This window comes from Gymnoscopelus braueri (genome assembly GCF_963280865.1).
Source record: "Gymnoscopelus braueri genome assembly, chromosome: 4".
NCBI lineage: Eukaryota > Metazoa > Chordata > Actinopteri > Myctophiformes > Myctophidae > Gymnoscopelus > Gymnoscopelus braueri.
Window position 1 is genome coordinate 15569431 of NC_137605.1, and position 20437 is coordinate 15589867.

The 20437-nt window shown below is 42.2% G+C and overlaps 1 protein-coding gene across 1 annotated transcript; it reads right to left on the bottom strand.

Moving 5' to 3' along the window:
• Window positions 1-17781: 17781 nt before the first annotated feature.
• LOC308083470 (GPI-anchor transamidase-like) lies at window positions 17782-18972 on the bottom strand (the record flags this gene model as incomplete). Its single annotated transcript, XM_080425784.1, has 1 exon — window positions 17782-18972. The coding sequence occupies one exon, from the start codon at window positions 18970-18972 to the stop codon at window positions 17782-17784; it is 1191 nt and encodes a 396-aa protein (XP_080281910.1).
• Between the last annotated feature and the right edge of the window lie 1465 nt (window positions 18973-20437).

Consider the following 20437-nt stretch of genomic DNA (forward strand, 5'->3'; position numbering starts at 1 on the left):
TGTTTGAAAATAGCTGATGTACAAACTCTTTTCTACAAAAGTTTGTAGATCGGCTAGTTTCAAATAGCCTATGTATAAAATAGGCCTGAAGTGGTTAATGTATGTTTTATAATGTAATCATTTATATCTGCAAAGTAACGAGTAACTAAAGTTGTCAAGTAATTGTAGTGGAGTTAAAGTACAATATTTGCCTCTGATATGTAGTGGAGTAGAAGTAAAAGTATTGAAAATTGTTAATACTCCAGTTAAGTAAAAAATACCTCAAAATTGTACTCAAGCACAGTACTTAAGTAAATGTACTCTTCTACTTTACACCACTGCGGAAGGAACGCAAAATTAAATTAAACGGTTTCAATATCTATAGGCTACTGTTGATAATCTGATTATGAACTGTGGAATCCTAAACAGCAGTTGTACAATCATATCTTCATTCTCCTCCTCATGAATTCATGTTTTAACATTACCGTTGCTTATGCAAGGTAGGTTTGCTGAGAGCGCAGACTCTCTTTTTTTCAGCAACACTCATACTTCATACTTCATACAGTTAGATTCACACCTAGGAGCTTCCCAGTACAACCACAGTCTTTTCTTACATCGTTGTTGTCGGGCAGAAAACATCGTATCTCCATATTTCAACTTTGTATGTCTGTTTTTTTTCTTCGTTTTTGTAATTTAATGCCCTAATTCGTCATACGAGAATGCCACGAGGAAGTAGGCCTAGTGAAAATAGGACCTGGGCCGCAGCGTGGCGGTCCAGGGCACCCTAGGCTGCAATGCCAGCTTGACAGCGTGCCGCGGGTTCGAGTCCTGATCCCGACAACCTTTGCTGCTTGTCACTCCCTATCTCTCTCCCCATTTTTCCCCAATTATGTCCAATAAATAAAGGCATAAAAGCCCCCAAAAAAATCTTTAAAAAAAAAAAATAATGTAGTGAATATAGCCAATCTACAAGCTCACAACACATTGTGATGCGACGCGTTGCGAGCTTGTAGATCGGTTATTTTCACCATTCAACTTAAAAATTTAAATAATAAAAAAGGAACGGTTTTGGACATACAAGGTTTCCACCCGACTGCAGCGATAGTGGAGGGTGGATGTCACAAACGTTAACATGCCCATATAGAGAGAGACCACTTTAAACTCTACTCTACTGTATATGGCCACTAAACAGCTCCACTGGAGCAGTCGAAAGTAAGTGCCTTTCTCAAGGGCATTCCAAGGGTATATTGAGGGAACGAGAGGGTTCAGGGATGGGTGAGTGCTGCTCACTCACTCCCCCTGCCCAGATCTGTCCTGCACGCTCGCCTGGGGGGGGTTGAACCAGCAACCTGCCCTAGAGCAAACTGATAAAACACCGGGATAAAAGAGGCCAGATAACGTGGGGGAAAAAAATCTTCATTTTTCTTTACAAAGTCACAACTCTTCCTGTGGGCACTCTAATCTGGACCCTCCGTGGGGGTCCATCATCAATTCACGTGCTTCAGGGATGACAGGGGGATGACCTCTGACCTTGCTGTGTGACCGGAGCTATAAGATTGAAGAGGAGTTAATGCAGCGATGGCATGAAGCCCACCCTGGCGCTTAATGATCTGCTGCATGCGCTCGCTTTTCACCTTAATACACACACCCACCCACTCTGTTCACCCTGATCACTGAAGAGAGACACACACACACACTCTGTTCACTGCTCTGACACAAAAGAGAGACACACGCACGCATCCACACGGTTTATATTACCATACTTGTGAGGACGTAAAGATTTTAGGACAGTGACTTCATGAATGTCTTTTTTTTCTGAAAAGTTCTAACTAAAGTTTTCAAATAATTGTAGTGAGTAAAAGTACAATATTTGCCTCTGAAATGTAGTGGAGTAGAAGTACAAGTATTGGATATTGGAAGTACTCAAGTAAACAAATACCTCAAAATTAAGTACAGTACTTAAGTAAATGTACTTAGTTACTTTCCACCACTGCTTCATCCCCACCCCAACATGAATATTTTCCTAATTCTAAACTTATCTCTACATGTTTGTTTTTGTACCATAAAACAACTATTTATCTTGTGAGGACCTGCAGGACCTGTTTATTTCTCAAGTTCTGCTATACTTGTGGGGACATCTGGCCCTCACAAGTATAGTCATACAATACAAGCACACACACACACACACACACACACACACACACACACACACACACACACACACACACACACACACACACACACACACACACACACACACACACACACACACACACACACACACACACACACACACACACACACACACACACACACACTCCTGGCCACGTGCACGCATGCACATACGCACACAAATCCAAGCGAAGCGGCACATGAAACATGGAGGTCATCTTCCGCCTCGCCAATATTTTAAGAGCAAGCGGCTCATTTCTCATTTAATGATGTGAAAGGTGATGCCGCCATGACGGACTCCTCTCCCTCCGGCACCTTCTGCCACAGTACAGGACAGGACGGCTACTCCTATCAGTGTTGTGTTGCCAGATTTTTGCGAGAGAAACAAGCAACCAGGTCTATGAAAACTAAAGTTCTCAACGGGCCTGAAAATTAAGGGTCGGTCCTAACTGGGCCGGCTCGAACAATTACCATAATGTTAGGCCAGAAAACACGAACGCCCCCCCCCCCCCACCCTAATTAAAATAAATAAATAATAATAATACATATTTTTTATTTTTTTTATTCATGGAACGTCGGGAACATCGGGTCGGGATAGGGTCGGTTTCGGGCCAAAAGAAGCGACTATAGGCTAAATGAGCACACACAGGCAGAGGCAGACCCCAGCTAAATGACTTAATATAGTATCAAAAGAGAGATCCAAAAGAGACCTTTAGTGTCGCCCCGGGACCCAAAACGTACAAAAAGCATATCATGAATTAAGCCCCATTTAATAGTGAAAATAGCAAATCTACAAGCTTTTTCATATTTTCAAGATTTCATGCGCGTTTATTTTATTTTTGTATTTGTTTAATTTGTTCAAATCTTCTGAAGTAATTGCATATTCTTACTTGCGACCCATAAAACAATGGGTCTGTGAATGTGACCCAAAAATGGGTAGCTTGGTCCCGTGACATACGTTCCTTATGCTTATCTTTGTGTGTAACTAGGCTTTCTCTTTGCTTTCCCCTGGGAACTACTATACCACCACCCTGAATGTATAATGTACAGTACTTCTCCCATGAGCTCACGCATTAAAACCTCTATCTTATAACGTGAACTCTGTTTGCCTCAACAATTACTAATTGACACAGAATTCCACCTCACCTGATAAGAACCTTCGGCCATGTTATTGACCTCATGTTTGTTCCTTAATGCACTGAACTGTATCACTTCCCTGTAGCTACCTTGAGAATGCTACTTCTGTAAATCTTCAAGAGAAGTTTTGGTTCCTCTGTCTGCAAGCTTTAAATCAGCGATCCTCAACCTGTGGGTCGGGGCCCACCTGGTGGGCCACGAGGATATTGCAAGTGGGCCCCCAACAAAATGGCAAAACACTACCATATATATTTTTTTAATGGCATGGTATTTTTTTCTTTTTGAAAAATAGGTTTTCATTGTGAGAGACAAATAGATCCAAGGCAGAACACTTGCTCTGAAAATGCACGCGGCCCCACTATCTGACCACTTAACACGGCAGCAAACACTTTTGAGATTTTCAAATGGGCCCTGATCCAGAAAAGGTTGAGAACCACTGCTTTAACCCTTTAAGACCAGGAAAGCATCATTTGTGTCATTTTAAGATTTATTTGGCTATTTTTTTTAAATCATGATTTTTTTTTATCTATCTTTTTTTTAAATCTTTAATGTCCTCTAAAAACTTTTTTTTTTTTTTTTTTTTAAACGTATGTTGCTTTATCAGCGGTGCTCTAACTTTTCCATGTCAAGGACCCCCAAATTGATATGTATTAGGCACTCGGTGCCGCGCTATGAGCTTGTATATCTGCTATTTTTGAGCAGCCAAAGACATCTTAAAATGACACAGATGCCCTTCCCGCTCTTAATGGGTTAAGTCATAGGGGGTGAAGGTGTCAAAGCGGAATCATGGATCTGTTGAGCTGAGAGGTTGACTACAGCTGGTACTTCCTCTATTTCTTAGCATTGGCCCCTAGCAACCATGATAATGGTATCTAAAGTGCTTGCATCCTGTACTGAGGACACACGCCAAAGCTTGCCTTTTTTTGCTTTTTGCCCTGTTCAAGAACAGACCCTTTTGTTTGAATAAACTTGCTTTGAGACATATTCAGTATTCTCTTGTCAGTTGGTAGTAGTTTTGAAAATGTGAATTTCCACCACAGCTGTCAGTGACAACAGCACCTTCAAAAAAGTTACTTGCTTACTTACTTCAGTGATTAAGCATATAGGCCTCCTTTAGAGCTAAATAATTACTGTTTCTACACACACTGCGAAAACACATATTCACACACACACACACACACACACACACACACACACACACACACACACACACACACACACACACACACACACACACACACACACACACACACACACACACACACACACACACACACACACACACACACACACACACATCAAAACAGATTACTCATTTTGGCATTTGGATCCTTGCAAATAATTGGATGGGCAATTATCCAGATAAAGGCAGTGTATTGTTTCTTTGTAGCACATACCAACAAAAGCGCTGTTTTGTAAACCACTGTATACACAGCACCTTATAGTACCTCAGACTACATGACCTTTTAGCAAGTGTTGTCCCCGTGGGAATGAAAGCAAACTGGCAGTGATAGCAGTGCCATGTCACACTCAGAGGTACGGAGTACAAATAAAATAAACAACAATTATTAGAACAAGACCCAAAACGTGCTCCTTACAATAAAAAAACTAAAGTATGTAGTATTATAAGTCAATAACTTTTTTTCATATAACTAGAAAAAGTGCTCCTCGGAGCACAGGTCTCCGCCAGGTCAGGTAGGTCATTGTGGGCCAGCAATGTTGATGGAATATGAAAAATCTAACAGATCAGTCTTGATCACATGACTATAGAGATCATGTGTAGCGATTTGCGTGAAGGAGTGATATCAAAATAATTGTTTTACATAAGGCCTCCTGGTGGCGCTATAAAGGGTAGATGTGAAAAATGCAGGGCAAAGGTTATCTTGGCCTCTAGGGAGTGCGCATACAAAGTTATACACAGATCGGTGCAGTTATGGGTAAAAATACGAATCGGCCTGTTATAGCACCACCATGAGGCTGATTTGAACATTTTTAATTGGCATTTCTTCCTCGGCCTAGTGGGAATGTGAGTGCAAATTTTCACGGAAATCGCACACTGTGTCCCTTATTTGAGCTATTTTGTTCAAAACGGACCAGCTCCTACAAACTTTGGAAGCCATGAATCTTAGCCAATCAGGATGGAATATGAAAAAACTGAAAGAAGGGCAACAATTCCATCCAACAGAACATCATGACGTACAGAGAATATTGAGGGATAACATCCATTTAGGTTTCTCTTTAAAAGCTTTGCTGATTAGTCAACCAGACAGACCACTCGTAGTGCCAGGTTCACGTCAGGCTCAATGACGTGTGGCTCATCGCCAGACATGCATCATTGAACCATTTCTTACACTGAGAAATGCTTCTTGTTGGACCAGTGCCAGACGTATTACTGTAACTACATTTGTTTTTGCTGGACAGCCACAGCGGGGGCCAGCCCTATGAACATGAATGTTCTCTGACTAACTAGTCTCTCTCAAGCCAGCCTTATCTCTTCAGTATAAGTCTGTAATTCTTCCATACAAGTCTGTAATTCCACACGGTAAATAGTTGAGAAGAAAAAAAGCTGCTCTTCAGACGCAGGGTCCTTCAGAAGAAATTAATTAAAAAATATCTATTAAGATGTTTTTTTTAAATATATTTTCTTTTTCTTTTTCCATTTCTGCGAAGCAGAAAGCTAAAGGCTTTGACTGATATCCAGTAGAAATTAATTACACGACACAGATATAAGTGTTGGGGGAGAGGCAGGACATTCACTTTATTTTCTGCCCATTTTCAGATTACAAGTACAGACCGTTAGCGTTATCATTAGAACAGGCTCCATGCACAGCAGCCATATTGGCTCATACACAGGTGTTACCAATGATACTAATGAAGGCTCTGTTCAATTTACAGTAGTGTAGCACAGTGGTTCTCAAACGTTTTAATTTCAAGTACCCCCATAACTCTAAGAGTGTACAAATGGAACCAAATGGACCTGTAAGCCATGTGTACACTTTCAGAGTTACACACCCGTAAGGGGCCATTTGGAACCCCCTCAAGGAACCATGAGACTCCCTGGACCCCAATGTGAGACTCACTGGTGTAGCACAGTGTTTCCAGTGAGCCAACATGCACAATATCAGCACCCTGACTCTGTTTGACCAGAATGGAACAGAGCCTTCATTAGTATCATTGGTAACACCTGTGAAGGAAGTAAGAAAAAGACCCATGTCTTTCCAATATGACAACTGTGGATAGAGCCTATATTGTGGGAGCCAGTTCGTCTGCCTTGAGAGACTACTGACTGACTGACTGACTGAATCACTCTGAGAGACTGGTGAAGTTACACCACTTCTCCGCCGGTTAGCCTAACAATGATGTAGCGGTAGCGCTGTGGTTCTCAAACCTTTCCAGGTCAAGGACCCCCAACCAAATTAATTATGTATGCAGCCACAGACACACATCTGACAATATTTTGTGCCAGGGACAGTCGTACAAGATTTGTGTTGGTAAAATGTCTCAAAATATTTCAATTGTTGAAAAAATCACACCCAGTGTGAAGAGAGTGGTGCCTTTCATGAGGTCATTGCATTAGTTACTTTTTACAGACTTTGATGACTTAAAATGTTTGTACAGATTTGTACGTGTTTTTACTCATTTTAACATCTTTTAAGTATTTTTACGCATTTTAAGTATTTTTACTCATTTAAAGTATTTTTACTCAGTTTAGGAACTTTAAAGTATCTTTACTAATATTTAAGTATTTTTACTCATTTTAAGTGTTTTTACTCATTTTAAGTATTTTTACTCATTTTAAGTGTTTTTACTCAAAAGTGGTGTGTGTGTACTGTACGGTACTGTACTGTACTGTACCTGTACTGTACTGTACTGTACTGTACTGTACCTCTAGCTGTACTGTACGTACTGTACTGTACTGTACGGTCTGTACTGTACTGTACTGTACTGTACTGTACTGTACTGTACTGTACGGTCTGTACTGTACTGTACTGTATTGTACTGTACTGTACTGTACGGTACTGTACGGTCTGTACTGTACTGTACTGTACTGTGCGGTCTGTACTGTACTGTACTGTACCTCTACCAGTACCTGTACTGTACTGTACTGTACGTACTGTACTGTACGTACTGTACTGTACTGTACTGTACTGTACGGTCTGTACTGTACTGTACTGTACGGTCTGTACTGTACTGTACCTGTATGGTTGCATCTTTGTGTTGCAATCAGCCGCAGCTGTTGAGGCTGTGCTCAACCATACAGAGAGGCCGTGCTCATACGGACACACGGACACACAGACGGACACACGGACACACAGACGGACACCAGGACAAAGTCAAGCGTAGGAGTGGTTGGCACCACTCAAAAAGCACAAAGTGTGTCAAGATGAGACGCGTTGTGAGCTTGTACATTGGCTATTTTCAACTAGCCAGTGTATAAAGGGTTAAAGTGATTACATGCATTTTGATACCATGTTAATTTTGCTGGGGACCCCCTGGAACACTCAAGGACCCCTGGGGGTTCCCAGACCCCACTTTTAAAACTAATTATCTCTAGCCAATCTCAGAGCAATCATCCCTCCAGCCTATGGGATGCAGTATATTCTAATAAACCAACTTTTTCTTGTCATACAATGACAGTTGGCCGTTGGCAGCCACATCTCTCCAACCCTTGATTCCAGTCAGGCCTGGCCGATCTATTTAAATGGCACAACCCAACCTCTATGGGGATAACAGGAAAACCTGAAAATCACTGACTGATGAAGTTACACCATTGAAGTTGTAGTACAACCAGCCGAGTGTCCACTCCCTGTATCCCTTGTCTCAAATTAAAAGCCCTCCAGCGTTTGATACACGTTCCAGCTATGTTCTGACCTAGTATTTTGTTGCTGTCAGGCAGATATCTTTTATCTCCATATTTCAACTCTATAGTTGTTGTTTTTTCATTAATGAATGCCCTACTTCGTCATACTACAACACTGTCACACCAAAGTAGCAAGAATAACCAAGCTCAAAGTGTTCAAATGTGACACGTTTTCAGCTTGTAGATCTGCTATTTTTGAATTTGAGTATCAGTTTTGGACATATCGTCTCTGTCGGATGGAATATGTCCAAGATTTTTACTTTTCAGGAAATAGCAAAAGCAGCAGATCTACAAGCTCTAAACGTGTTGCTTCGTGTCGCGTTTCGAGCTTGTGGATCTGCTACTTTTGATGCTTTTGTGTGACGCTGTAGTATGATCAAGTAGGACATTCATTTACGAAAAAACACAAAAAGTTAGAATATGGAGATAAGAGGTTTCTGCCTGACAGCAACCACAGAGCTTTTCCCCCGACAGCAACGATTCCTAGCTTCCTTCCAAGCTAATTTTACATTTCTGCCCTTGGCGTCTGTTTGAGGTGCCATAGATTTGTTGTTGTCAACTCTGCACCTCCAACACAAGGACGTCAGATTGCTCTTGCAATATGTGTTGTTAAAGGGTACTGAAAAAGCATGTTGAGGTATTTTATTACCTTCTTATTATATTACCTTTTTTAAAGGTAATAAATGAGGTTGCGAGAGCAATACTTAACAAGCATATGGTCAGTATCATGTCAGTGTCGAGGTCAGTGTCGTGGTCAGTATCGTGGTCAGTATCATGGTCAGTATCATGTTCAGTATCATGTCAGTATCATGGTCAGTATCATGGTCAGTATCATGGTCAGTATCATGGCAGTATCATGTCAGCTCTGTCAGCTCTGTCAGTGTCATGGTCAGTGTCATGGTCAGTGTCATAGTCGTGGTTAGTATCATGGTCAGTGTCATGGTCAGTGTCATGGTCAGTGTCATGGTCATTGTCATGTCAGTGTCATGGTCAGTATCATGGTCAGTATCATGTCAGTGTCATGGTCAGTTCCTGGTCAGTATCATGGTCAGAGTCATGGTCAGTATCATGGTCAGGATCATGGTCAGTATCATGGTAGTATCATGTCAGTGTCATGTCAGTATCATGGTCAGTATCATGGTCAGTATCATGGTCAGTATCATGTCAGTGTCATGTCAGTGTCATGGTCAGTATCATGGTCAGTATCATGGTCAGTATCATGGTCAGTATCATTGTCAGTATCATGTCAGTATCATGTCAGTGTCATGGTCAGTATCATGTCAGTATCATGTCAGTATCATGTCAGTATCAAGTCAGTGTCATGTCAGCGTCATGGTAAGTATCATTGGATTATGATAACTGTTATCTGTTGAGTTAACACTGTTAAGTATTGAGTGTTTTGTGAGAGTGGTTATTATTTGGGGTTTTGCTATAATTGCACACTCTCATGCCCCTCAGCAAATGAAGAGCTGTTTTCTCACTTACCCTTTTTAGCCTTTCCAAATAATAATGAAACAATGGTTTGCTGCCTTTCCAGGTTTACTAGATAATGTTTCATTCATTTTTATTGGCCAACATATTTGTTGTAACAAACCTGTCTAAATGAGAATAGTTGGTCCAATGCTGCAATCTATACGTTTTATGTCCGCGTAGGAGACCAAACATCTACACCGTAGGTGTCCTACCCAACAACAGGGCTGACATTTTTCATTCTTAGTGTAGGCGGACCACCTCTCGACCTCCAGCCACTGCAAATGTGATAGTATTGTATTGTATTAACATACTCTACCATAAATATTGGCTAAAATGAGGTTGTATAAGTTCAGGGTTGTAGCTTTAAGGTCAGTCCACCTTAAGGTCTGGTCTCATTAGCTTAGTCACCTACAGGTATTTGAGGAAATAGTTCAGGCACCATGATGCAAAAGGTAAGCCCATCTACAGTATACCACACAGACCTCAGACCATCATACAAGGACATTTTCACTGCAAAGAGGGATTGGAACAATTAATGATTACATTTAAATTATTTTTGACCAGTCTAGTCTCTGACAGCCATGTACATGACGCCGTTTGAGACGTTTTAGAATCACCACAATCCCATAGGCTGGAGGGACAACTGCTCTGAGATGGGCTAGTAGTCGGTTGCTAGGCCAACCAGCTGACCGACGCTGTAACTTGGTCGCCTGACATTTACAGGCAAAGTCATCTGTAAGGCCAGGCAGAGCCCAGCCAAAAATGTACTTTACGTTGTGGTGGATACCGGTGCTCATGTAAATAAGTATTAAAAAATTAGTTCATGCAGGACACGGGAGTCGCATACAGTAGACGCATTAGCCTCAGCTGCAATCAGCTGTCAGTCTGCTGATTGCTTTCAATCAGCCACACTTTCCTACACACCAATCAAACCTCATTCCCTCAACAAGGCGGTCCGTTTAAATACGGCTCCCTCCTACTCTGAATATCTGCTTTTCATTTGCTGCCACACGCTCCTGCGGCAAAACTTGCCTCCACCTTATAGTTCAGAGTCTTGCATTACTCAAACGTTTAAACTGAATGTTGAACTGAAATCCATGTGTGCATGGCTCTAAACTGGATTCAATGTTCTATGGCTTTCATGTTAAAATGCATTCAAGTTTGCATGACTCAAGTTAATCTGATTAAATGTCTTGCTATGGGCCCGCTCTTGTATACCTGTGGGGGATTTTGCGTAACGTTCTCTGATTTTGCTTAGCATGCTGCTTAGCAAAATTTAGGGAACATATTAAAGAGCGGAGCCATTAACGCCAATTTACCGTTTTAAAAATAATTTATTTGTAGAACTTAGCAGCTCTACAACCTCACAACGCCTCCACACTGACTTTAAGTAAAGCACAGTAACTGGAGTGTAACTATAGTTCCTGCTCTCATCACATACTGTATTTGCGACCGCACACACACACACACACACACACACACACACACACACACACACACACACACACACACACACACACACACACACACACACACACACACACACACACACACACACACACACACACACACACACACACACACACACACACACACACACACACACACACACACACACACACACACAGGCTAAATAATCGCTCCAGCAGACAAATGAATCAATGTTTCAATCGATAAATCCACCGGCCAATCGCTTCCATAATTCTTGTGATCATTCGTCCGAGAATCAGGTCCTTTTCTCACCATGGTAACCGCTGAGGTCTGTCCCTGCAGGGGCGCCCTGCGAATCCCAGTGAAATAATCAATCAAAGGGATCAATCACTTGATAAGATAAGGTAAGATCAGCCTTTATTGATCCCTGAAGGATATTCAGGTGTCATAGCAGCAATAGATGTGAGTGTGTTTCATTCTCACTAACTAGGGTTGCCAAATAACCGTCCCTTGAAATGAGGAATCGTCCGTTTCTTTGGAAACTTATTGAAATCATAAGGGACACACTTTGTCCCTTAGTTTTGGGGGGAATCAATCAATGACACACATCTTACAAGTTCAAACAGCTCATATACATAATACTATAAGACAGGTTTTAATATGATAGATTATACAAAAATGGTGCATATATACAGTAAGACTTTATTTTTTCTGGGCTTCCCTTATTTTTCTTAGAAATAAGAAAGGTGCCTCTTATTAGAATTTCGACACCTGAATTGCTGGTTAAGTAGGGTCAAGGTTCAAGGTTCAACTTTATTAATGTCCCAACAAAGGGCAAATAGGTTTACAACAAGAGTTAGCAAAACATATTACATACATTAAACATATCTCTCGCTGCTGGTATAAGTATATATATAAGTATAAGTATACTTAAGAGTTTAGAACCAAATACTTAAAGAGGTGCATGGTGCCATGGTTTTGCACTTTTTCTGTTTTTCATGTGTCTATGAGGTTGATAGAACTTCATTAAGCCCCCTGGTGGTGTTTTTATGGTGTTTTATGTCTTCTCTGACTATTTTGAGTTTCTACCTGGAGGCTGAAACCTTGAGGGTCAAACGTGCCAATAGAAAAACAGCCCTTTTGTGACATAGTAAAAATATACCCTCCCCCTCATTATCATAACACAACAGGTGTGGGCATGAGGAGGAGGAGGGACTAGGACAGGTGGGTGGTGCTAAGGTGGTGGAGGAGGTGCTAAGGTGAGAACCAGGTATACTTAATGAACTGGAGGCGTTTCCACATAAAAACATAATTTTAACAATTTCTGTACACTTTTTTGAAAAAAATCTTCCTCCTAGTATAACATAAAAACATAATTTTAACAATTTCTGTACACTTTTTTGAAAAAATCTTCCTCCTAGTATAACCATAATACCTGATGATTATGTTTTAGGGGGGGAAAAATCACTGAAAATCACGGCACCCCGTCTTTAAGAAAATAAGGAACTGCAACAAAACATGAGGAATCCAGGAACACAGTTACCTGAGTGAAAGCAGGAATCTCTGGAGAAAAGAATCCACCAAAAACATTCACCTTTTCTCAATTCTCAGTCTTTTACTCAATCAATCAAAACACATAGCCTTGTATACTTATCCCACAAGTGCCTGAATGTGTTTGTTAGTTTTATTTTATGACAGTGTTTAGCATTTGAATCTGTTTAGCAAGCACAATCTGTAGCATTCATTGCATTTTGTTGTGTTGTTGCAAAAGTTTTAATATGGAGATAGGAGATTCTGCCCGACAGCAACAATACATTAGCTGCTGTCTCTAGATATCTGCAATGGTAACTCTGAATGAGTGACCGTATGTACAGTCTATCAATCAATCTAAATGTACGGTGAGTACATCTACTGCAGGGGTGATGCAACTTTGATGATGGAGAGGGCCACTATATTACCACACTAACTCCAGAGGGCCACATTGCATACTGTCGGGCAGACACGTCTTATCTCCGTGTTTTAACTTTTTTCATAAATTAATGTCGTACTTCGCCATTCTATGTCACACAAAAGTAGCAAAAATAGCCGATCTACAAGCTCAAAACGTGTCGCGGTACGACGCGTTTTGAGCTTGTAGATGTGCTACTTTTGAATTGGAATCCTGATTTTTTTTGTATGGTATTATTGAATTAGAATCCTGAAAAGTTACATTTTTATTTCATTTCAAATGCATTTAGTTATACTTACGTTAACTTTATGAACTTAAATACTATACATTGGATATAACTATAATTTTAATACTAGTCATTAAATATAGACTGAAGTAATTAAAGCGGGCCATGTTTGCATGTTTGGAATTGGAACAGTAATATAATTATAATAATAATAATATATCAGTATTCCGATATTAACCTGTGGGCCGCATTAAGTGAAGGTGGGGACCACATGTGGCCCCTGGGCCGCCAGTTGCCCATGTATGATCTATTCTACTGTATCTCTATACATCTATCACCAGTGAACATAATGTGTATATTGTTGCTGTCGGGCAATTAATGCCCTATACCTTGTTATATACTACAGATTCGCACAAAAATATGTTTTGCTACTTTTGAATTCTAATCCTATAAAGTAACAGTTTTGGACATATGAGGTTTCCACCCGACAGACGATATATGGATATATATTCACAGTCTATCAACGCTGAATGTAAGCCTGGAGATCAGCTGCTGTATCCAGGGCCCAATCACACATCATCCGGTTAACTGTGATGATTAATGGACCTACACATCCTTGTGTGTAGTTATACTCGGGTGAGCCGTGTGTGTGTGTGTGTGTGTGTGTGTGTGTGTGTGTTTGTGTGTGTGTGTGTGTGTGTGTGTGTGTTTGTGTGTGTGTGTGTGTGTGTGTCTGTGTCTGTGTGTGTGTGTGTGTGTGTGTGTGTATGTGTGACTGTGTGTGTGTGACTGTGTGACTGTGTGTGTGTGACTGTGTGACTGTGTGTGTGTGACTGTGTGACTGTGTGTGTGTGACTGTGTGACTGTGTGTGACTGTGTGAGTGCGTGCGTGCGTGCGTGCGTGCGTGCGTGCGTGCGTGCGTGCGTGCGTGCGTGCGTGCGTGCGTGCGTGCGTGCGTGCGTGCGTGCGTGCGTGCGTGCGTGCGTGCGTGTCTGAGAGTGTGTGACTGAGTGACTGTGTGTGTGTGTGTGACTGTGTGTGTGTGTGTGACTGTGTGTGTGTGTGTGTGTGTGTGTGTGTGTGTGTGTGTGTGTGTGTGTGTGTGTGTGTGTGTGTGTGTGTGTGTGTGTGTGTGTGTGCGCGCGCGCGCATTGGCCCGCGAGAGAGAGAGAGAGAGAGACACACAAAGAGACAGAGAGACAGAGAGAGAGAGAGAAATAGAGAAACAGATGCTGTAGTGACAAGTGTTCATTCTGTGTGTTCTGCGTGTGTGGTGTGCAGTTTCAATCTATCGATCATCCATCTATACATATCTATATACTATAGATTATCACTCAGGCTTTTGTCGTTTCCCAAGCGCGTACAGGCATTTCAGGCATCGACACAAGCATGATGCTGCCTGCCTGCCTGAGGTTCTCTAAGGCTGGATGAGCATGGCGTTCCGCTGGCGTGGCTTGCCTCTGTTGTTACGTAGCCTTCTGTGAACCGCTGAAGGTCGATCGCCCCGTTTACACTCTGTTGTTTGGTTCCTTTTGGTTCCTTTTCACCCGTAAAAACTCCAGTGTCCGTCTCTCCTCAACTATGAATTCTACCGAACCATCCACAGCATACATGGGCAACTGGCGGCCCGGGGGCCACATGCGGCCCCCACCTTCACTTAATGCGGCCCACAGGTTAATATGGGAATACTGATATATTATTGATTTCAGCTGTTACAATTCCAAACATGCAAACATGACCCGCTTTAATTACTTCTGTCTATATTAGTAGCTTAACTAGTATTACAATTCTATTAGCTTGTTAATGTTCAATGTATTTAACATAAGTATAACTAAATGCATTTGAAATTAAATTAAAATGTTACTTTTCAGGATTCCATTTAAAAAATAGCAACAATTTTTTTTTTGCAAAAATAGCAGATCTACAAGTTCAAAACGCGTCGCACTGCGGCACGTTTTGAGCTTGGTTTCGTCCGTGTTAGACATGCTAATTTGTTTCGTAACCACATGATCACCCCCAAGCGTCGCTATTCTGGGCATGGCATATTGGGCAAACATTCCGAGAAAATAGCAGATCTACAAGCAGACGATGGACATATTTGGCGTAGAGATATGGGGTAAGGGGGGAAAAGGAGTGGACCAAAATATAGACCTCTGGGCAAAAGCGTACAACGACGTTCTGTATGTGTTCGAGGTGGAACATTAGCCACGCTGATTGGTCAGCTGCCGTATATAACCCCTATGGAAGATATGGCGAATGACCAATCAGTGCAAGCTTGTCCCTGTCTCTTACCAAATAAAGTCAAATAACGGCAGGGTATTGATATGACAATATTATGTATACGTGCATACTGTGTGTGTGTGTGTGTGTGTGTGTGTGTGTGTGTGTGTGTGTGTGTGTGTGTGTGTGTGTGTGTGTGTGTGTGTGTGTGTGTGTGTGTGTGTGTGTGTGTGTGTGTGTGTGTGTGTGTGTGTGTGTGTGTGTGTGTGTGCGCGTGCCAGGGGAGATATATGCAGACATTAAATGGCCTCTCTCCTCTCTTCTCTAACACTGATCTAAGCAGACAAGAGCCAAACAACACACGGTGAATCTATTCCCAGCACTCTTTCAACACAGCGCCCGATGACAGCAGCGATGTGGAGAAGAAAAGAAGAAGTCACTTTGGCGTCGTTCCATTTCTCAATGCAATTTCCATTTTTCACTTCAATGTGCTTCATTGACATAAAACTTAACAATAATAATGACAAAGCACCGACTTCAAGTGCGTGTGTGTGCATGCATGCATGCATGCGTGCGTGCGTGCGTGCGTGCGTGAGTGTACCTGGATACATGGAGTATCTGGGTCATTGTGTATTCAGCTCCCACAGTTATGGGAGAAGCACAACTTCACCCACTAGCAAGGTGAATGAAATGTGGGGGTGTGTGTGTGTGTGTGTGTGTGTGTGTGTGTGTGTGTGTGTGTGTGTGTGTGTGTGTGTGTGTGTGTGTGTGTGTGAGAGAGAGAGAGAGAGAGCGAGAGAGATGGGGGAGATAAACACAGTCTAGCCACACTTTCAATACCGGGGGAAAAAAACTACTATTCCAGCTGTTCTTAATATTGGAACCCAGTGTGTTTGGTGCATCCTATTGTAGACACACTGTACGTTATTAATGCATTTTGACACGTGGCTTTGGTCAGTGCCAAAAAAAAACTTTGCACGTCCACTCACAGTAGCTCAAATGCAGGTGCGTTGGACAGTATAACAAATGACTATTCATGAAAAACAAGACCAGGAGACCTGGTTCTGCCAGACCCAGAAGGAACAAATTCCTAGTAGGCAACACACCTACAAACCACTTTATAAGTTAAAAGTATAAATCATTTTAGGCATTTTGTGTGTGTGTAGCATTTTGTGTATAGGGGTATGTGGTTGTAGATTTGTGTATAGGCTAGACCAGCAAACCTTCCAGTCTGATTACATTCACCTGACCCTTTGTCAGTCAGTGCACAGAATATGGGCAGAAGGGCTTTGAATCCAGCATTTCATAAGTTTAGGTAATTTACAATGCTGCTTGTGTAGTAATAAACCTCTGAAATAAGTTATGAAGGACAACAGCAATAGGTTTTAAATTAATTTAATGCAATCAACTACAAAAAAGCCATGTTACTGCTCTGTTGCCCCTGGTGGTTGAAATCTGAAGCGTTCCTGAATGGCTGGGGAGGAAAAGAGGGACAGACCGACAGACCGACAGACCGTCAGACCGACCGACCGACAAAGCCTCCTGCAGGCCGACCCCTGGGTCTGGCAAATATGCATGAGGGTAAATCCTGCACATTGCTCTTACTCAGCAGCATCTATTTTATTCACACACCAACCTTTTGGTCCCTCTGCAAATTCATCAAGAGTGTCTTTACAGAAATGATACCATCATGCTCTTAGCCTATATAGATAGATACTCCACCCCTTCTGTGTTCACTAGTGTGAGACAATCACACTCTCCCGTAGGTCAAGCTACAGATGGAGATAAATTCACTATGGGCTGCTAGCATTGTAATTTGTGTTAGTCACAGCCATGACTAACACACTGGACCAGAGCTATGTTCCCCCACTGTCTGGCTTATGGCTGATTTATTCTTAGCTGCATGCAGTGTCGCACACTGAAAGTCTGCTATTTATGGTGATTGACACCAGCATGCAGTGGTGGAAAAAGTACTCAAATGTTTTACCTAAGTAAAAGTATCAATACTGCACTGTAGAAGTACTCTGTTACAAGTAAAAGTCAGGAATTAAAATTTGACTTGAGCAAAAGTACGAAAGTATTGGTATCAAAATGTACTTAAAAGTACCAAAAGTAAAAGTACTAAAATGTTTGAAAATAGCCGATCTACAATTAAGCTCACAACGCGTCGCGATGCGACGCGTCGTGAGCTTGTAGATCTGCTATTTTCAAATAGCCTAGGTATAAAATAGGCCTAAAGTGGTTAAGTGAGGAATCCTTGGAGGGGGGAATCGTTTTTCATTCCTCACTCTGACGTTCCTTTGAGTAACGGGAACAGATTCTGGCCTCCTGGTTCATTGGACGGATGAGAGTGGCTGCGAGGTCTTCAGCAAGATGTGTTTGAGGCGTTCAATGCCATATGCCGCTAGGAAGACGAGGAGGACGAGGCTCCAAAGGCCCAGGATGAAGCCATCTGGAGGGTGCCAGTCCTTCTGCTTGGGTTTCTGACGCATGATCTCAGACACCGGGAGCTGGTCGACGTAGGACTGACTGTCCCTCAGCAAATCCCCACGCACAGGCTTCTCCTCCATTGGCCGCTCTTTGAGATCGGTCAAGTCAACGGTTTCCACGGTGAGCTCCACTTTGCGGAGGACACCACCAAAGAAGTCGGTGACGAGGACGCTCCCCGGGTCCCACTGGAACAGGTCGGTGCGGTGGCTCAGAGTGGACACGCACTGACTCTTGGGGCACACCTTGAACAGATCGTTCATGCTGGCGTTGCTGGCGGGGTGGATGCCTTCCAGGAACTGCAGCAGATGAAAGGTGTAGCGGTCCATCAGGGAGACGCCTATGTCCAGGTCTGACTGGTGAGCCAGAGAGCTCTCTCCAACCAGGCTGCTGGTCAGGGCCATGACGTTAGGAGAATAGAGCTTCTCGTACATGGAGGCCGCTTGGCAGGAATCGATGATCAAGAGTAGCTCGTTGTACCGTCGTTTCTGCCACATTTGCTGGAAGGCGTCGGCCAGCTCGAGGTTGCTCATCTCCTGAGAGTCCTGGAACTGCATGAAACCGTCGCCGCCGTGTCCAGTGAGATATATAAGGACGTTGCTGTGGCCGTCGGAGAGAAGGCGTTTGGAGCGCGGGGTGCTCGGTGGCATCCTGCCGGTCAGAACTCGCAGGAGGTTCTCTACCGTCACTTCGAATCCACGATAATCCACCTCCACGTCGTCTCCGTACTCGTTCAGACCCATGTTCCTGTCGCTGAACACCGTGGCGGGCTTGGGGTTTCTATGGTTACAGGCCATGTCGTCCGTCAACATCAGTATTATGTGACTGTCCGGAATGCCCAGTCTCTTGACACTTCTGTACACAGACAGGGTGTTAGCCGCATGGCGATAGTTGTACCAAAATCTGGATGTGGACACCAGCACTGCCCAGTTGTTAGTGTGACCACTGCTGAAGAACTCTCCAGCTCTAACCTCGGTGTTATTGCTCCATACTACCAAGTAGGCGGAAAATAAGGTAATTAAAGTGAGTAGTTTCATTGTGCAGTACCGAGCCATATTGATCGAGATTTAAAAAAAGTACAAATAGCCGGAACATGACATGCGGGTCACCTTTTGCCCATATATGGAGTTACTCAAACTCTAACATGTTATTAGAGTTGTTGTAAAAGAGACTTTGTCTCAATGTATTTCTTACTGGTTACATAAAGGTTATATATTATATAGTGCGTCATCGAGTATCTGCCAATGGATATAAACATAATAGTTAGTACCCAGTCACTAGTGGTGCTGCACTAGTGACAAGGAAGGCACATGTACATGTATTTCATATCAATGACATCACGATGATGACGTCAGTCATCACCAAATTTGGGCACGGTTTCAGTCCCGGACGTGCCCCCATGACTTGCATGATAAAATTAGAAAAGGTGCGCTCCTCTGAGGGCAGAGCAGTGCAGTGTTTGCCTGCACCCAGGGCCCGCAAAATGTGAGAGGCAGTCATAGCCTATCGCTTGTTTCCCAAACAGTGGTTCGGGACTCATCTTTGGGTCGCGGACCAAGTTTTTATGGGTTGCGAGTTAATATCCACTTTTTTTTCTACATCATTTAAAAATATATATATTATTTCAAAATATTGACTGCCAGAATGTATTCATAATGTACTCACTGCCAGCGTTTTTAATAAATTTTTTATAGAAAAAAATTGAATTATTTGTCCGTTTCTTTTTTAACATTGAAGTGAAGGGATTATTATTATTTATTTATTTTTATCTCCTAATTTGTTGTGAATAACGAAAAAAAATTAATACTCAAAAATTAGAGAAACATTTTAGAAATTAAAAAACAAAATTAAAAAAAAATTACAAAGGGGAAAATTCTCCCCTTTGGCTGTGAGTGTGTTATGTTGGTATGGTATGTTTTATAATGTAATCATTTATATCTGCGAAGTAACTAGTAACTGAAGTTTTCAAATAATTGTAGTGGAGTAAAAGTACAATATTTGCCTCTGAGATAGTTGAGTAGAAGCAAAAGTATTGAAAATTGTAAATACTCCAGTAAAGTAAAAAATACCTCAAAATTGTACTGAAGTACAGTACTTGAGTAAATGTTCTTAGTTCCTTTACACCACTGATAATCAGGCCTTTGAGTGTCGGTCTGCCAGCTGTGAGTACGTGCGTATGTGTGCGTGTGCCGTGCGTTGTGAAAGTGCTCCTCCACTGACTGACAGAATGACAGCTGTCAAGCATGGAGCAGGCCAACCTATACTGCCTGCGGTCAAGTTTAATCTGTCAACTCTCATCACAGGAACGCCGTCAAGTCAGCTTCAATAATCCATAAAAACCTTTATTAGGGCTACTTGTTTTTCTTCTAGTTCAAAAGCCCACAGAAACCACCGCAGGCCTCGGGGCAAATGATTGCTTTCATGTCCATCGACGATGCCTGGACGATAGACAGTGATAGACTAATTAGGTTAATAACTGTTTTCATGATCTTCACTGAAGCT